At 44.2% G+C, this 18,166-nt stretch overlaps 2 protein-coding genes across 2 annotated transcripts; one reads left to right on the forward strand and one right to left on the reverse strand.

Annotated features, from left to right (window-relative positions):
* Positions 1-1,103: 1,103 nt before the first annotated feature.
* On the reverse strand, positions 1,104-4,843 carry LOC127761351 (UDP-glycosyltransferase 72B1-like). The gene is made up of 2 exons (XM_052285630.1): positions 3,100-4,843; positions 1,104-2,195 (listed from the first exon to the last, which is right to left on the reverse strand). The coding sequence occupies exon 1, from the start codon at positions 4,579-4,581 to the stop codon at positions 3,112-3,114; it is 1,470 nt and encodes a 489-aa protein (XP_052141590.1). The 5' UTR covers positions 4,582-4,843; the 3' UTR covers positions 1,104-2,195; positions 3,100-3,111.
* A 9,030-nt stretch (positions 4,844-13,873) lies between these two features.
* On the forward strand, positions 13,874-15,943 carry LOC127761264 (uncharacterized). Its single transcript, XM_052285534.1, has one exon. It carries the CDS (start codon positions 13,874-13,876, stop codon positions 15,941-15,943), a length of 2,070 nt encoding a protein of 689 aa, XP_052141494.1.
* Positions 15,944-18,166: the final 2,223 nt, after the last annotated feature.

An 18,166-nucleotide genomic window follows, 5' to 3' on the forward strand; every position in this document is an offset into this window, starting at 1 on the left:
TAATCTTCGGAAAAAAAAACATAATATTGTAGGCTGGATCTAATTCTCAGCCCCATCTGCAATTTCCCCATCCACATTACAAATCTACAAAGACATAAGAACAAGTACATCACAAACAATTCACTGTTATCAGACCAGTTGCCGTCATAGATTCCCTGAGCTGCCACCGCTATCTCCTTCGAGCCACCACTGCCACCATCATCATCTTCTTCTAGCCCAAGAGCATGTGCTGTCAGAGCTGGCCGGATCTGGCAAGCCCCAACCTCAAGGAGCCCGGATCTGGCAGCCCCAGACCTCCAGGCAGATGAATCTGGCGTGGCTAGGGAGAGAGCTCGGAGGCGGCGAGGAGGAGAGGGCATCGCCGAGGAGAGGAGGAGGAGGAGGAGGAGGGGCGGCGGACGGAGAAGGAGGAGGAGGCAGGCGTGGGCGAGAGAGAGGAGGAAGGGGAGAGATATGTGCGAGCTGGAGAGAGGATAAGAGGATAAGGCACGCTAAAATATCTCACTCCTATTCCACGCCAGCTCGGCTGCTCGGGTCGGTTAGATTGGTATCGGCTTTTCAAAAAGCCGACACCTATATTATATTAACGGTGTCGATTTTTAAATTAGTTGATACCTATAATATATTATAGGTGTTGTTAATTTAAAAAAAATACATATAGTATTGGTACTAGTTTTTTCTTCAGAACAGACACTATAGTACTTAAAGGTGCCGGTTCTATATTTATTTTTTATCGCACGGAGGTGGAAAAATGATCCAGATTGATTTTAAATGAAATGGCACATATCAGCCGATACCTATGAGGGGTATATTTTTTCATCGCACAGAGGTGAAAAATAAATCAAGATCGGTTTTAAATGAACCGGCACATATTAGCCGATACCTATGAGGGGTGTATTTTATAGTACTGAGTGGATTATAGCTGGATTTTTTACAATTTGATCCTTTTAAAAAATTTATTTTGTAAATAGACCAAAAAAACTTATCCCTAAAATAGTCCTTATTGGGGCACCAGAGTCGCTGGCGGCGTCATCCCGCCTATCTGGTGTTGTCCTCCTGCCCCGCACCCACCCCCCCCCCCCCGGCCCCCCGGCTCTCTCCTTGTTCTTCGTTGTTTTGGTTTTTCCTATAGTCCCAAGAAAAGTAGATTAGATTTCGAACACTTTTATCATTTATTTTTTTACATCTTTTATATCCTATTAAAAAAAGGTTTGTGTTTTTTTTTTTACATTCAGGTGTCATTTCTTAAAACAGGCGTAACTTTCTCATACGGACTCGGAATCAGGCAAATAATATATCCACGGACATCTACAGAGAAAGTTACATCCGATTCTACCCATCTTTGCCAGGTTCGTCGAAATTAAAACCTCTAAATTCTGCTTGCAAGATTGTATTTTTGAGGCGAGAAGCTTTTCGGTAGAGCTTTCGAAAATTCTACAAGTCACATATTTCATCCATTTGAGTTTATTTTCTCTATGGTTGGTTCTTGTGTGCTCCTAAGTTTGAAAACAATATCAAAAAAATAAAAATAATAATAAAAGTTGCACATATCTCTCGCCTCTACACTAGAGAGGAGAGGAAAAAATGGCCCGGGTGTGGGGCGACCGCCACATTGGCGTGCTCCCCTGCCACCTCAGCGCCGACCTACCACGGTTAGGGGTGAAAACGGTACGGAAACTTTCCGGATTTCGAACCTATTTTCGAAAACGGAATCTGTCGGTCGGAATTTTTCGGAAACGGAAACGAATTCGAAAATATTTTCTCAGAAACAGAATCAGAAATGGTAAGGGAAGTTTCCATCGGAACTCGGAATCAGTCGAAAACTTTCTGGAAATTTTCTCGGAATTTCTGGAAATTTTCTCGAAATTACCAGAAATTTTGTGACTGAAATACCCTGAATTCTTCTTTTAAGCACTAAATAGTGAACACCATGGTGTTTGGCTGTTATTTTTTAAAAAAATATTTGTTATGCAAATCTAAAATTACATAAGAATGTTTTTTGTCCTACATTGGGATTTATCAACAACATTACTCTTTTAAACATAGATAATTTATTCAATTGGATTTATCAGTTTGAGGGGTTTTTTATTCCGATAAATTTTCGTTACCGTATTCGCGTCGGTTCATTTTCGCTCCATTTCCGGTTTCGATAATATTCGATTCCATTTTCGTATCCGGGGTTTCCGATTCCGATTCTGAAAAAAAAATGAAAACGAAAACGATAAAGATGGTTTCCGTCCGTTTCACCCCTAGCCACGGTGGCAGGAGGACGGCACTAGAGACTTTGGCACCCCGAAAATGACTATTTTTTAGATAAGTTTTTTAGGGTCTATTTGAGAAATGAGTTTTTCAAAAGGACTAAATTATGAAAAATCCAGTGGATTATAGTGTTGCCACACTAAATGTGATGATACTCGGATAAAATTGTTTTTTTCCTTTTTTATTTGTGTATTACCTCTGGTGCTAATACAAGAGACACGTAGAAAAACTGTAAGAAAAAAATACACATGCTCAACTACAGTATAATATCTAAATTAAAACTGTGAAAAATGATCAATTATAACGTGGGAAATCGATCCCTACCACGATCATCTATGGGCCAGGTTTCAGTGCGATGCAGAGGATAGGTCACCAATCAATACCAACTTTTATTTACTCGACGCAAACATAAGCGTGGATTTTGAGCTCTCGATGGTACGTTCTTCGGTGCTCGCATGTTAGTCAAATAGTTATAAAAAAAATTAAAATTTAAGAAAATTTAAGAAAATATTAGTACGTGATATATCACTTCATAAACATATAACTTTAAATTCAACTTCTACAAGTTAAAAAAGTAAATTTAATTAAATTTGTTTTTACTAACATGTAAAAGTTAAATTTTAAGTTTAAATACATTTTGTAGAGTGATATATTAATACATTTTTCTTTTTTTATAACTATTTAAGTGACATGTAAACAACGAGTAGACATCCCATCGAGAGTTTTGAATAGTTTCCACACAAAAAATACACGCTGAAACCTTTCAAGGATACAAGCAGATAGACCCGCATAACTACTTACGGTACAAATAGTGGGTAACCCGTGGGTTTGCTAGTTTACCTGCGTGCATCCTTACTTCTGCGCCGCCGCCTTCCACTTGCCGGCAACCACCTCCAGAGCCCGCCGCGACGACCCTTCCGGCGACCACACCCGACCGGCCGCCTGTTGCAGCTCCCTCGCCCGCCGCCGCACGCCGTGCCCCTTCTCCCCCTCCATCACCTCCTTCACCGCGGCGGCGATCTCCCCACGCCTCACCACCGTGCCGCCGACGTCCTCCTCCCGCGCGCGTGGCCGCAGGGCCATCCCCACTGACTCTTCCAGGACGACGGCGTTCATCCTCTGCTCCGAGTGCAGCGGCCACGCGATCAACGGCACGCCGGTGGCCACGCTCTCCAGCGTCGAGTTCCACCCGCAGTGCGACACGAACGCCGCCGTCGCCGGGTGCGACAGCACGCGCACCTGCGGCGCCCACGCCGCGACGGCGAGGCCCCGGCCTCTCGTCCTCTCCAAGAACCCATCGGGCACCCATGCCAGTGGGTCTTCGTCATGGCCGCCGTTCCGGTGGGCGTCGTTGAGGCTTGGCATGCGCACGACCCAGAGGAACCTGTGGCCGCTCATATCCAGCCCGGCGGCGAGCTCGCGCGTCTGCTCCACGGACAGCACGCCGAAGCTCCCGAAGGAGACGAACACCACCGACCCTGCCGGCTGGAGATCCAGCCACTCCAAGCACGCCGACTCGCCGGCCTCGTCGGAGCTCGACCGGACGAACGGGCCCACCGGGTAAGCCGGCGGGAACGTCCCTTTCTCCGCCGCCTTCTTGGAATCCTCCACGGCGGCCGGCTCCAGCTCGTAGAAACTGTTCGCTAGGAAGCCGGCGGCGCCGCGGTACAGCCGGCCTGTCTCGACGAGCTGCCCGTACACCGGCGCGGTGCTGTCCCTGAACGCCTCCGGGAACTCCGCGGTGCGCAGCGACACACCGCCGGGAAGCTCGAGAGGGTCCGGGAGGGCGTGGTACTCGCCGGCGGCAGCAAAGTCGTGCAGCTCCACGGTGCGGCGCATGAGATACAGCGCGGTGATGCTAGTGGGGAAGAAGATGTAGCCCGGGACTCCGAGCTCGGCGGCGACGGACAGCGCAGCGGCGCAGAAGAAGTCCGGGACCAGCGCGGCCGTGGAGCCGATGGACCGGAGCAGCACGCGGAGGTGCGGGAGGGAGCGGTGGACGACCTCGAACAGCATCCTCTCCAGTCCGGCGTCGGCGGGGAGGTCGTCGAGGGGCACCGCCGGCAGCGTGGCGGTGGCGACGGAGGCCGGGAGCGAGGACAGCACGGCGGAGCGCGCGTCCGGGTTGTCGAGGTCGGCGAAGGTGACGAGCGTGGGCGCGACGCCGTGGTGGTCGGCGAGCCGCCGCGCCAGCTCGGCCAGCGGGATGAGGTGGCCGGCGCCGGGGCTCGCCAGCAGCACGACGTGCGGCCGCGGCGCGTCCCGCTGGTCGTCGGCGGTGGGCGGCGCTGGCTCCACTGCTGCGCTGGTGAAGGGCTCCATCGTCTCGAGTTATTGCAGACGGTGTGGTGTCTGTTTCTGTTCATTCATCAGACGCTAGCAGCACGACGTCTATTTATTAGTCCGGGCAAGTCTGACGCCACCTCCTCAGGGCATGTACGAAGATAGACTCAGATATAAACTCTACTTTATCTAGAGATTAGAACTCTACAACAGGTAGAGACAATATGATCTCTAATCATTAATGTATCCAAATATTTTTTTCTTGCTCTTCTTTCCCTTCTTTCATCATCATGCAACAAAATTTGCTCTAATAAATGCTAAGACTCAACTCTGAGCCATTGTCATGCATAACAACCATATTCATTTCTCTTTCTTCCATGTTATCAAGTTTACTTGCATTGCAATAAAGAGAGACCACTAATAAAAACCGTTGTATATGCTCTCATATGAAAAAAAAAATAAATTCTGTCCAATTGATGATTCAAATTTTTCGGGATTGCTAATATTTTTCTAGCCAAAACACTTGTCCACTTTTATAGTCGAGACCATTTTTTCTTTTGTGTTAAATTGCTAAACAGTTGGATTTGTGATAATTATTTAGGGATACAAATAAGAAAATTATCTAGTATAAAAATTAAAAAGTAGAGTTAAAATAATATTATAGAAATTGGTATGTACACAGCTTTTATAAAAATTGTAGCTTTTGTTAGCTCTGTGTGGGTTAATTCATTTATTATAATAAATGAATTGAGTCGTCGAGAAGATTTCTAAGCCCTGAGAACATGTGCCTTTAAATTGTGGTCGTTGACGATGTCTTCACCAACAAGCTTGTTGGTATCTAGCCAAGAATTCTAGGTACTCCTTCCGTCTAAAAAACGAATCTAGTACTAGATTTTCAGATTCATAGTACTAGAATGTGTCACATCCAGTACTACATTGGTTTTTATAGGACGGAGGGAGTAGCTAATCAGAAGCAAGAGTACTCCCTCAATCCACAAGAGTTGCACATATTTTATATTTTAGTTTTTCATAAATTGCTCTTATTTGTTATCATTATGTATCCAACACTTAAATCAAGAGGTAAATTAAATATTTCATCAGAACCCGAGAAATCATTTTAATATTCATTGGTTACATGTGCCTCACCTGTACGAAAAAATTATGATTTTTGCATAAGTTGGGTTCCAGACGGGCGAAACCGCCGCACACGAAAATGAGTTTCCACCGCACAGAAAAATCATTATTGTAGTAGTCGTGGCTTAATGAGAGAAGAGAGAAATAGCATTAACTACACTTAGTGGGGATAAACTATAGAAGTACATAGGATTACACGGGTTTTAGGACATAGCACTTAACCTTAGGTATTATGGCTATTATGAGAAAACTACAGTATTGATTATGTTGACATTGATCTTTCACGCTTTCATTTTCTACAATAACATTTTAAATTTATGAATTTTATCTATCATATAAATGTTACATGTAGGCAAGTAATTTTTTTTTAAAAAAATTGATATATGAGTATGTAAAATTGGTAAACGGTGTAGTTCTATGAAAATTTTAGTACCATGATACCTATAGTTATATGTTATGTGTCAAAATCCCTATGTTTTTTTTAACCATAATAGGGTAGGTTTTATAAAATTTATTATTATTATTATTATTATTATTATTATTATTATTATTATTATTATTATTATTATTATTATTATTATTATTATTATTATTATTATTATTACAACAGTTCCTTTTTCATTACACGGTAGACACATCACTACATACGCAACATCACACTCACGTTTCACTAATGCGCCCCTTAATATATGTTTTAAGAGACGAAAACCAGCGATACATATCTGATCTCACTAAAATTCCACCTGCATATGCATAGTATTCGTGAGCATTAGGATTTTAATCCTTTTAGTTGGTTTCATGCACTAATAACTCTACCACCACACCACTGGTAGTCTCCACATGGCCTCCCCCAAGCCCTTTTTCTTGGTCTCTCGGTTCCCACGACCATCATATCAGTACAAAAAAATGATCAGAATCGCGGTTAGACCATCAGTAAAAGTATTTCTGATCAAAATTAGGTTTCGACCATCAGTAAAAAAAAGTGACATCAGGTTTCCACAAGTAAATTAAAATTTTACTCCCCACAAGTTAGGAGCTCTATATATAATACTTGTTCAAAAGTCAGTAATATTTTTACTCTCGTATATTTATACATCGCTCTCTCCGTGTATTCATAGCTATATTTTTATGACATCAATTTTCTTAATATATTTACTCAATCTGTCTGTCTAGAAAAAATGAGTGAAAATCTTCCTGCCATTAAAATACAAGTATCAATATCTTTTTACGGGGCATATTAACACATACAACCAAGATTATGGAGTATTGCATTATATATCATATGCATATCAATCGCACAAAATCTTGTGTGTGTAAAAAACTTTAGAACCAATTAACAAGAAGGAAAAAGAAAAACAGAAACGCATCTCCCATCCACGGGAGTCGGAAGAAGGAGAAAAGCAGCAGATCGAGATGCGGATGGCCTGAGGTCTGAGGAGCAAACCGTGGTGCTGCACTAGCATGCGCCAGGCTCCCTCTACTCGACGTACGCTGCGTCGCGCGCTGGCCGCCGAAGGAACGGGAGATACAGGCTGGAGGGGGCCAGGGGCGGATCCAACATGCGTGCAGGGGAGTCCCCCCTACACCCACAAAATCCATGGATACCCCTTAAGCCCCTCTTCAATTTTTTCATCATAGTTAATAAGATAGAGGTACTAAAGGTCTCATAATAGTATTTTAGTATAGTTTAATACTAAGATTATGTATTTATATCGGTGTACCTGGAGGCATGGCAGAGACAGATCGAGCAGCAGCTCCTATGGAAGATGTGGGGGCTGTGTCCCCGCCAACGCTGCAGCCACCGTAGGGACCTGCATGTAAGGAGGTCTTCGTGGTGGGGCTAGAGCACACGGCAGGGCTGTCTATCGTGCGACCGTTTAGGGCCCCAAGCCGATATACACGTAGGGATGCAAGTGGGTAGTCCCGCTATCCGTATAAAAACTATTTGCTAGTCTATTTTTTTTATGGTAGTACAAAATTTAGAAAAAAAAAATAAAAGTGGGATAAACGGGATAAAAAAAGCCCACTTACCCGCGCCGCTTGCATCCCTAGATATACGGTTCATCACCAATCAACCTAATTAGCAGGACATTGTTGCTCGTCCTAATGTTTGATTTCTACGTGGACACACCTTATTTCATCATGGTTAAGGTTTAAACTCATGAAAATCATATATATAAGTTTTGTAAATTCATAAAAAAAAATTATTAGAGATATGCATAGATATGAAATATATTCTCACCAAATTTCAGGTCCAAACTCAACATCATTTGAGAGAAACAAAAATAATAAATTTTAGGTGAATAGTCTCCTTTTACTTTACTCGAAATTTGTCTTGTTACTCCAAATAAGTTAAGTTTATTACTATTTATTTGAAATTTTCTTAAAAACACTTAGCTCGTTTTCACCGGAGATATCCATTACTATTTGTGATATTGGTTGGGTGCCACTAAAATTTTCTAAAATTCGATATGTGCCATCGTCGTCACATTTTCCTTTCTTCTTCCTCCACCTTTCCTTTTCTTTTGTTTTCCTTTTCTTTTGTTTTCCGTAGCGGTTTGGGTTGGAACTCTTATGGGTATCTTCGTCCCCGGCCCCAAAGGGATGAACGGGGCAAAATCAGTCCCCATACCTTGACCGGCCCCCACAACTTGACCTAGAAGGCCGACACTGAGGGGGGCATGGGGACGAGGTGGACAGCGTGGGTGCAGCGCCGAGGCGGCGGACTACAAGGAGGCTCAGCAACGAGGGGCGCAAGGATGAGGTGGATGGTAGGGGGCACGACGACGCGGCAGACGATCAACAAGGTAGCTCAAAGATGACCAATGAGGTGGCCGGCAACGAGGAGCGTGAGGACGAGGCGGACAACGAGGGGCCGGTCGTAGGGATGAGGCGGCGAATGACGAGCCAGCGTGGAGATGAGGCAGCGGATGATGAGGGGGCGCAGCAACGAGGCAGACAATGAGCATTGGCAGAGCTTCTGGTATGGCAAGATATGGCGCTCGCCATACCTTGATTCTGTTAGCTAGTGGCAGAGTACATGATTAGTTTCTTCACCAATTATCTTGTTTTCACTCCTTATAATTAGCTGAGTATATAAGCGTTGGTTGTTAGTTAGTTGTAGAGGTGAAAACGGATCAGATAATATCCAATCTGATCCGTTCCGAATATTCGTCCGAAACGAGAATATGGTATGGGCTTTTAGAACTCTGGCGGATGCGGATGCGGATACAGATATGGTATCTCTAAAATCCGGCGGATGCGGATTATCCGATAGGTCGTTTTCTGGATAATCCTAAATTATCAACACATGTAGCCACTCTATATATTGCATAGAGCATAAGCTGGTTCATCCAATGGCCTAATTCATCAATTAACCTATATTTCTTAGTATGAGGCTTTTACCGTCTCATGTTTACACTTGCGTAGCTGTATTTTTATATTATGGACATCATATATTCATGTTGTTTAGCACTTAAGCATATAATTATTACGATGGGTCGTTTATTGATTGTTGTATTATTGTTTCTTGCATTGCTAACTCGATGTTGTATTGATTGCATGCACTCGTAACATCCGATAAATTTAATCCGTTTCCGAACCGACTCCACACTATTTCCGACATCCAAAACAATCCTCTCCATCTCTGCATCTGTATACTATCCACACCCGCTCCAAATCCGTTTAATAAATATGGTTTAGGATATGGTATAACCACTATCCGTCCAAATCCGCTCTGGTTTTACCCCTAGTTAGTTGCATGAAGCAACCACCAATGTCGGTTATTATTTTTCACTCCTTGTAATGAAGTGATTATATAACTAGTTGGGCGGACCGCACAATTGCGTGGCTAGCATCAATTTAAAATTATCTATTTATTACACATGATTTTATTTGAAATTATCATTCCCGTGATTCTAATAATTTTATAGTTTTTAAAAGCCACGTCAGTCGCTACCCCTTACTTCTTTGTCACCTTTTTATTTGCTTACTCAATTTACCACTACTTCTATTCATCCTCTTTAAAACTTTAAAAAAATAGGCCTTATAGTTTTTAGAGTTCATTGCTTTGTTGGGTTTCGTTTTCATAATTTTAGAAGTATCGCCAATTTTTAGAGTTCATTGTCTTTTGTCTTATTTTTCTTTTTCTATATTCTGATTTTATTTTATTTTTTGTTTCAAATTTTAATTAATCTCATGTTGTGTTCTACATAGATTATTCTTTTAATATTTTTTATTTCCAATTTCATTTGTTTCAAAATTTTATTCCTACTTGAACTCTCTATTTTATTTTTTTCTAATTTTGGATTTTATTTGATTTTTTATTTTGAATTTAATTAATATCGTATTGGTCTCTTATATGGACTCTTTTTTCAATATTACTTATTTTTAATTTCGAATTTTATTTATTTTCAAATTGTATTCCTGCGTGAACTCTTCTTTTATTTTTTTTCTAATTTTGGATTTTATTTTACTTTTATTCCAAATTTTAATTCATCTCATATTGGGTTCTTGTATCTTTCGATATTTCTTATTTCTTTAATTGCGAATTTCAGTTATATTTAAATTGTATACCTACTTGGACTCTTCTTTTTTTTCTAATTTTAGAATTTTGATTAATTTTGTATTGGGTTCCTATGCGGACTCTTCTTTCAATATTGCTTACTTTTAATTCCGAATTTCAGCTATTTTTAGATTATATTTCTACTTGTACTCTTCTTTTCTTTTTCTCTGATTAATGTGGAAATTTCTAGCCCCACAACGAACGTGGTGTCTTTTTTCAAGATTGCTTTTTAATAATATAATAGATAGATAGATATATTGTTAGCTAGTTACATGATGCAACTCGATTAAGGTTCAATCTATCAGTTTGGCAATTTCTATCTTTCTAAAATAATTTGAAATTTGAACAGGATTTGGTCAAATTTGGATAGATTTTGCTAAATTCATAATTTCTTTTTGAAATCTCCAGAAATTTGGAAATTTTCTTTAGGAATTTTAAACCACGAAACAGATAAATACGATTTATTATATCAAAACAATTTATGCGAAAACTTTTAGGGATGTTTAGGAGCACATTGCAAATCTACTATTTTGCCTAGTGCTATATTGTTTTTTTTTTGTTGTTGTTGCTGCTACACCGTGTATTTTTTTCTCGTCCTCCGCTACTCACTGCGAGGGGGCTTGGCGACAGGGGCGCGGTGCCGCCGCTGCCCGTGCACATCCGCGGTATCCCGTCCCTAGCCCCATTAGGGAAATTGCCACTCCTAGGCCTTATTTAGTTCTTAATTTTTTTTTCCTAAAAACGTCACATTGAATCTTTAGTCATATGTATAGAGCATTAAATATAGATAAAATGATAAATTAATTGTACAGTTTACATGGAAATCAAGAGACGAATCTTTTGAGCCTAATTCGTCCATGATTAGCAATAAGTGCTACAGTAATCCACATGTGCTAATGACAGATTAATTAGGCTTAATAAATTCGTCTCGCGGTTTCAGACGAGTTATGAAATTAGTTTTTTCATTCGTATCCGAAAACTCTTTCCGACATCCAATCAAACGTTCGATGTGACACCTAAAAATTTTCTTTTTGCGAACTAAACAAGGCCCTAGTTTTCTCCATTGACCATGCGGAGGCCGGCGTGCGAGAAGTGTCGGTGGCGACCTAGCTCTACCATCCCAGCCGCCGCCTTGGATGGGAGAGCGACGACCGCTCGTTGCTCTGCAAGGTGAGTGGCAGTGGGGGGTCGTCGTTTGCGCCATCTCCGTGCAGAAGGAGCTAGAGGCCGCCGGCGACGACAAGCCCGGTGCTGCTGTTTCTTCTCATCGTCGCCTCCTCCCCCATCTTATATTATGCTGATGTTTGGTGCCTAGATAGTAATGGTGGTCGTGGTCGTCGCCGGACCAATATAAGTGCTAAGAGATGCATCTACACAACGATCAATAGTTTTTTTAATATCAAGAGACAGATCAGGCGGATCGGAGGTTACCTTGTGTGAAACCATGACTTGAGGTAGCGGGACGTGTCTTTTGATAATGCCTTGATTGGTCCTGATGTATTATGCAAGAAGTTCCTTCACCGCCTCCTGTTGTTCTTCAAGGTCCTGCCGCTCCTCCTCGGTTAAATCTTCCTTGGTGAGCTTCTTGATCTTGCTCCCAGTCATGATGGTTGATAAAGATATTGCTTGATTAATTTTGGCCATATAGCTCATAGCCAAAATCCTCGACCGAATAGATTAAAATAAGGTCTTGTATAATTAGCAAGTGCACCTAACAAATGGTATCTGATCTTTTGATAATCAACCGTGAGGACTTAAACAAAAATTTGGAAATTTTAATCCTTCACAGTATAAACGATACAATTATGAATCGGCTTTGTCTTGATGTATAAAGTACTGTGTATTGCTAGAAAGTAACCGATCTGTAGAATCAGATATCAGCTACTTCCTCCGTTTTACAATATAAGTTATTCTAACATTTCCCATATTCATATTAATCTTAATGAATCTAGATAGATATATATGTCTAGATTTATTAACATCAATATAAATGTAGAAAATGCTAGAATGACTTACATTGTGAAACGGAGGGAGTATTTTTTTTTTTGGGGAATACGTGTGCAGTACTAGCTTTGACTAAATCTGACTGATTGATCCTATGAGGTTTATGCCTCTAGTCTTTTCTTTTTCTTTGCTTTCCTCTCTATCCTCTCTTGGCCTGTAAGACTCTTATTCCCGTTTCTGGTAATAGAAATGGGGGCAGTAATGCCCTAGTTCTAAAAAAAAAATCTGACTGATTGATGATTTTTTTTCTGTTGCTGTGTGAAACAAAAGAAAACAACGTTGCCGAGCCGGCTGCTGCTCCCCCTGTGTGAATACGGTTTGACGTCTAGCCGTGGCCGAACAGAACAATTCGGCTCAAAAACAATAATGTCGGCGGCAACAATAATTAGAGTGTAGATTAATTTCGGCTGTTTAGCCCAAACTATTGATTTGACGAAACGGTATCGGAGTAGTTTAAACCAAATTCGGCCGCAACATGGCCGAATAGATCGTTCCCCAGTGAAATCGTCAAAAATTATGTTAGTAATTTTTTAGAAGATAATCATGATTAGGACATCTAAACGCCTTGCAGAGTCACCAACCACCCCGATCTAGCTAAACGCTAAATTAAGATAGGTTTTATAGAAAGAAAAGCTAAACCGGCTAGCGGAGCCGATTTAGAGATCAAAATCAATCTCTAGGCCGATTTAGATCGATATGAGGATAACTACCCGTCTCGTAGGCAAACGGAAGATTCATGGGACAAATCTACAAAGGGGTAATCACACTCTTGCAGCGACGGCGGACGATTTACGGCGCAAATCGATAAAGATGGACTAAAACTAGAGTAAAGTACAAAATATAGCTAAAATAAAGATAAAAGAACGATTCGATTGTGTTCGGGGGAGAGATTCCAATCGAACTGACCTTGTCCCTTGGTCTTGCCTCCTACCAGTCCTCATCCACATCCAACTCGATATATAAACCAATGGAAAGCCGAAACATGTCTTCCTAAGAAAGGAATCTCGAGACCCCACGAAAACAGAGTCGGTTTCGGACTCTACTAGTTTGACTGGCCACATGCCGCCGGTCAGACCGGCCCTCAAGCCACAGTCTGACCGGCCCATACACGGCGGTCAGACCGGCCCTGTGGAGGAAACCGGCAATTTTCCCAAATCTTGACAATTTTTCTTAATTTGAATCTAGATGTTAAATTTAGGTGTAAACAGTTATTACTCCAGTTATATTCTCCGGCGTTCACATACCTTTTTTTTTGTCTCATACAAAGACAATGTCAACGCTTTACAGTTGGGTTAGTGCCTTGATAATTTATTATGCACATATAAAAATATAAAATTCTATAGCTACGAGAAACGTACCAACTACGAAGGGGACCAGCTAGTGACACAGCCCACCATTTTGTGTAGTCTGGGACTATTTTTTTACGTAGCCGATATATATATATATATATATCATGCGCGCGCACAGAATTCACAAGATTAATGAAGCAAGCGAAGAGAGACTCTGAGCGAGGAAACAAAAACAATTGAGGCGAGGAAAATGAGAATTTCTTTGCGTAATCGATAAACCTTCTCACCTCATTGACCGGAGAGGAGGAAGACGAGAGAAGAGGAAGAAGCGAAGAAGAAGATGGCGGTGTCCTGGCCCGGGATGGTGCAGTGGTGGGAAGAATGGCAGCTCCGCGTGCTCGCGCTTAGCAGTCTCTTCCTCCAGTGCTTCCTCTTCGTCTCCGCCACCTTCCGCAGGTACCGCATCCCGGCACTCTTCAGGACATGCATCTGGCTCGCCTACCTGGGCTCCGATGCTCTGGCGATCTACGGCCTCGCCACCCTCTTCAACCGCCACAGGAAGCCCGCGCCGGGGGCGGTGGCCGCCGCCGGCGGCACCAGCAACGGCCACGGGAGATCTTCCATGCTGGAGGTGTTGTGGGCGCCCGTCTTCCTCATCCACCTCGGCGGGCAGGACACAATAACCGCGTACAACATCGAGGACAACGAGCTGTGGGCGCGGCACGCGGTGGCCATGTCGTCTCAGGCCGCTGTGTCCGTCTACGTGTTCTGTAGGTCATGGTCCGGCGGGAAGGTGCCGGTGCGCTGCCCGGTGGCGCTGTTCGTAGCCGGGTTCCTTAAAATGGGTCATAGACTGTGGGCTCTGCGGCGAGCCAGCATTACGTGGCACGCAACCGTGAGCTCTGACCGTCGGAGCCGGAGGAAGACGACGGCGGAGGAGGAAGGAGGCGACATGTCGTTAGAGAACTACATACGGCAGGCAAGAGAACAAGCCGCCACCAGGAACATCGACGACGCGGTGAACATCAACGACGACGGCGAGGCTCGTCGGGCGGCCCGCCGCCGTAGCCGCGAGCAGCGGGCACAGTTGCTTGCACCCAATATCCTAGAGGAGCTCATGGAGCTGTTCATAGATTTCCCCGCACCCTACGCTCGCCGGATTGTCTACCTCACGTCCTTCATGGCGCTCGAAAACTACGACGCCTACTACAACCTGTGCAATCTTCTGGATTTAGCATTCCAGTTCTTCTACACCAAGAAGAACACCAACTACACCATCGTCGGCATCTTCCTGTGGGTACTCTTCTTCCTGCTGGGAATCACGGCCGTCGCGGGCTTCGACGGGCTTGACAGCAACAAGGACGGACTTGACAGGGACGATGTCAAGGTAACCTACATCCTTCTGTGCTCTGCCATCGTGATGGAATTCAGTTCCCTTGTTTGGCTGAACGACTGGAACTGGGTGCCATTGTGGATGCTAGCACCAGAAATGCACCGCACTATCGTGCAGTTCAACCTCATCGGCTTCGCTGCCCGCAGCCGATGGCCAACAATGGTGATGTGGATCGCTACGTTGTTGGGGTGCAAGAACTATGTCAACCAACACTGGTATCTTGAACATCGTTCCTCAACAGCAAAGATCATAGGTTTCATCCGCAAGGACCTGACATCCGGTTGGGTTAGCCTACGCAGCGTCGCCGACCACCGGAGATTCAATGACCGGCGAGGCCATTGGACTCTCCGGCGGGAGCAATGCTACGGGGAGCTAGGGTGGAGCGTAACGGAGTTGCCGTTCGACGAGGCCGTCCTTGTCTGGCACATCGCCACGGCCATCTGCCTTCACTGCACGGATGTTCCGACGGCTGCTGAAGATGCCGACGGCGCCAGCGCGGCGGCGCGCTCCATGGAAATATCCAACTACATGATGTACTTGCTCCTGTTCCAGCCGGACATGCTGATGCCCGGCACCCAACAGAGCCTGTTCACCGTGGCCTGCCGCGAGATCAGGCGTGCCTTGAGAAACCAGAGGCAGCAGGAGAAGCTCAGCGAGAGAGAGCTTGCACGTTGGCTCCTCTTCAGCGTCGACGAGCCCACCACGGCCGCTGCAGAGCAAGGAGGAGGAGGAGGAGAAGGCCGGCATCTAGCAAATGCGCGCAGGCTCGCCGGAGCGATGATGGAGCTGGACGCTGACAGGAGACTAAGGGTCATCGGCGGGGTGTGGGTGGAGATGATATGCTACTCCGCGAGCAGATGCAGGGGGTTCCTGCACAGCAAGAGCATGGGCGTCGGCGGGGAGTTCCTCACCGTCGTCTGGCTCCTGCTTCACCGGATGGGCATGGAGGGGTTGGCCGACAAGCTCCAGAGGCCAGAGCTTACTACTGGAGACGTGCAGGATGCTGTTGTTGTGTAACCTATATATACGTATGATCATATACACCTGTACGTACAAGTGTGGAGTTTTGCAGTGTCACTTGGCTCTTTGGATAGTCGTTGCACGTTGCTTTGGTATGCACTTGGATGGATTATGTGACAATGAGTTGTGTTCATCTATCAGCATGGTTCGAATCTTATTAGTTGGTTTAGTTACTGGTACAAACATTTTTTTCTTAGACAATGGTCTATAGAAAGAAATCAGTCATCTATCTACACGTGAGTATATATACAAGCATAGCCAAAGATTATAGGTATGACCATGCACTACTACAGAAAACCTCTCATTCCTGCCGGTTGGAAATGATTAGTATAGGTGTCATGATTTTTCAACAGACAACCCTCAGGTGCGCCATATTAGGAACCGGCACCTTTGATTGTTCCAGGAATGAAAAAAAAAAGCAGCTTGCATCGTCTCAAACTGAGCAAATGCTTCAAGCCAAGAACAGGTACAGAAATTGAATAAAAAATTCTCACAAATCCTACAAGAAGAATCATCCTAAAAAATTACAACATAACATTCATCACAAAACCACCTCCACCGCCGCTGTTGAGCGGAGGCCGAGGCGTTGCCACTCACCACCATTGTCAAATCCACAAGAATACAGTGAAGGGATTCTTTGGGAGAGGAGGATGGGGAGAGGAGGGATATACCTACCTGTTAGAATGCCACCGTCATTGCTCACGCCTCACGGGGAGGCGGGGTCGAAGGGAGCAGGGCCGCCGCTCACCGTGGTCTACGCCAACCAAAGGGAGGGGGGAGGGGGAGTCGTCGTGGTCCCGTTGAAGTGGTTGAACGTGAAGCCGTTGTACGGCGTGATCCCAGCCTCCAGCAATCCTCTCTCCAGCACTGACTGCTAAGGGGCCATCTCTGGCTGGAACACCACCACGTCCTCCACAGGGCCGTCCCGAGGGGAGCGCAACCAGCGCGACCGAACAGGGCCCCCGATCTTCAGGGGCCGGGCCCCAATCTCGCATGCTCGTCGCTCGACGTCTGTGCGTCTGCCGCTGTGCGTTGTGCCGCCGCAACGCAGCAAGCATCAAAGTGGCAAGGCAGCAAGCAACGCCTTTGCTCTCCACGCCGCTAGGGCTGCAAGGCAGCAAGCAAGAAGGCCGGCTGCAATGCATGCACTAGCGTATATGTGCACTAAATTTTTATTTTGGTCACAAGGTTTATGATTTATCTAGTATGCATACTAAATTAAATACTATTTTTGACATCTTTATCTATATGTTCATAGGTTTATATAGCATTTCAACTTTCAACTAATGTCTTCTGCAAATCATTGAAAATTTTATTTTTAGGAAACACTAAGAGAATTATGCTTTTTAATTGAAGATTATGCGCATATACAATTTTTTTTTCTACTCCAATTTATACTGCTACAAAATATATCATGGGACATAAGGGTGTGCGTTTGAGAGGATGGAAAAAGAGAAATCGGGAAGATACGTCAGCCATTAGTGTATGATTAATTGAGTATTAATAATTTTAAACTTGAAAATAGATTAATATTATTTTTAAAGCAACTTTTCAATATTTTTTATAAAAAACGCACGGTTTATAGCAGTGCAGGAAACATGTGCGCGTAAAAAGAGAGTTTTTCTCTCTTTGTGCTGCACGCAGCCTAAGTTTTTATTAGTTCATTTTATAGCTTATGTTTAGTATTCGGATAAGATTTTCGTACAGGGCCCCTAAAATTCATGGGACGGCCCTGGTCCTCCATCCACCGTATGCTGCCATGGTCGCCTTGAGGTCGCGCCCCAGTGTTGATGAAGTTGTCACTGCCCAGCACCCATAGGCACGAGTTGATCACGCTACTCTTGGACACGAACCGCTGAACCGGCGACGAGTGGCACGTGTCGAACGGCGTGTTTGCGAAGCGTGTCATGTTCCCGGTCACCCTGCGCTCCAGCAGGAGCATGCAGAAGCACAGCGAAAGCGTCGCCGCAAGCAGGCACCCAACTGGAGAGAGTGAGAACGGGAAAGAGAGAGGGAGGAAAATAAAATAAGAGATTAGGATGACTGGCATGTGAGGCTGTTAATTTTTTATCTTTTTTTCTCATTAATATGTGGGTCCCATGAGCACCAGGTAGGACAAAACGACTTTCGAAATCACCGAAAGAGTCGGTTTACACGGGTTTTCAAATATTGAGACATTGTACCCGTTTTACGAATGAAGGAAGGGATTCAACCAGAGCA

The sequence above is a fragment of the Oryza glaberrima genome, chromosome 2 (assembly GCF_000147395.1).
Source record: "Oryza glaberrima chromosome 2, OglaRS2, whole genome shotgun sequence".
Lineage (NCBI taxonomy): Eukaryota > Viridiplantae > Streptophyta > Magnoliopsida > Poales > Poaceae > Oryza > Oryza glaberrima.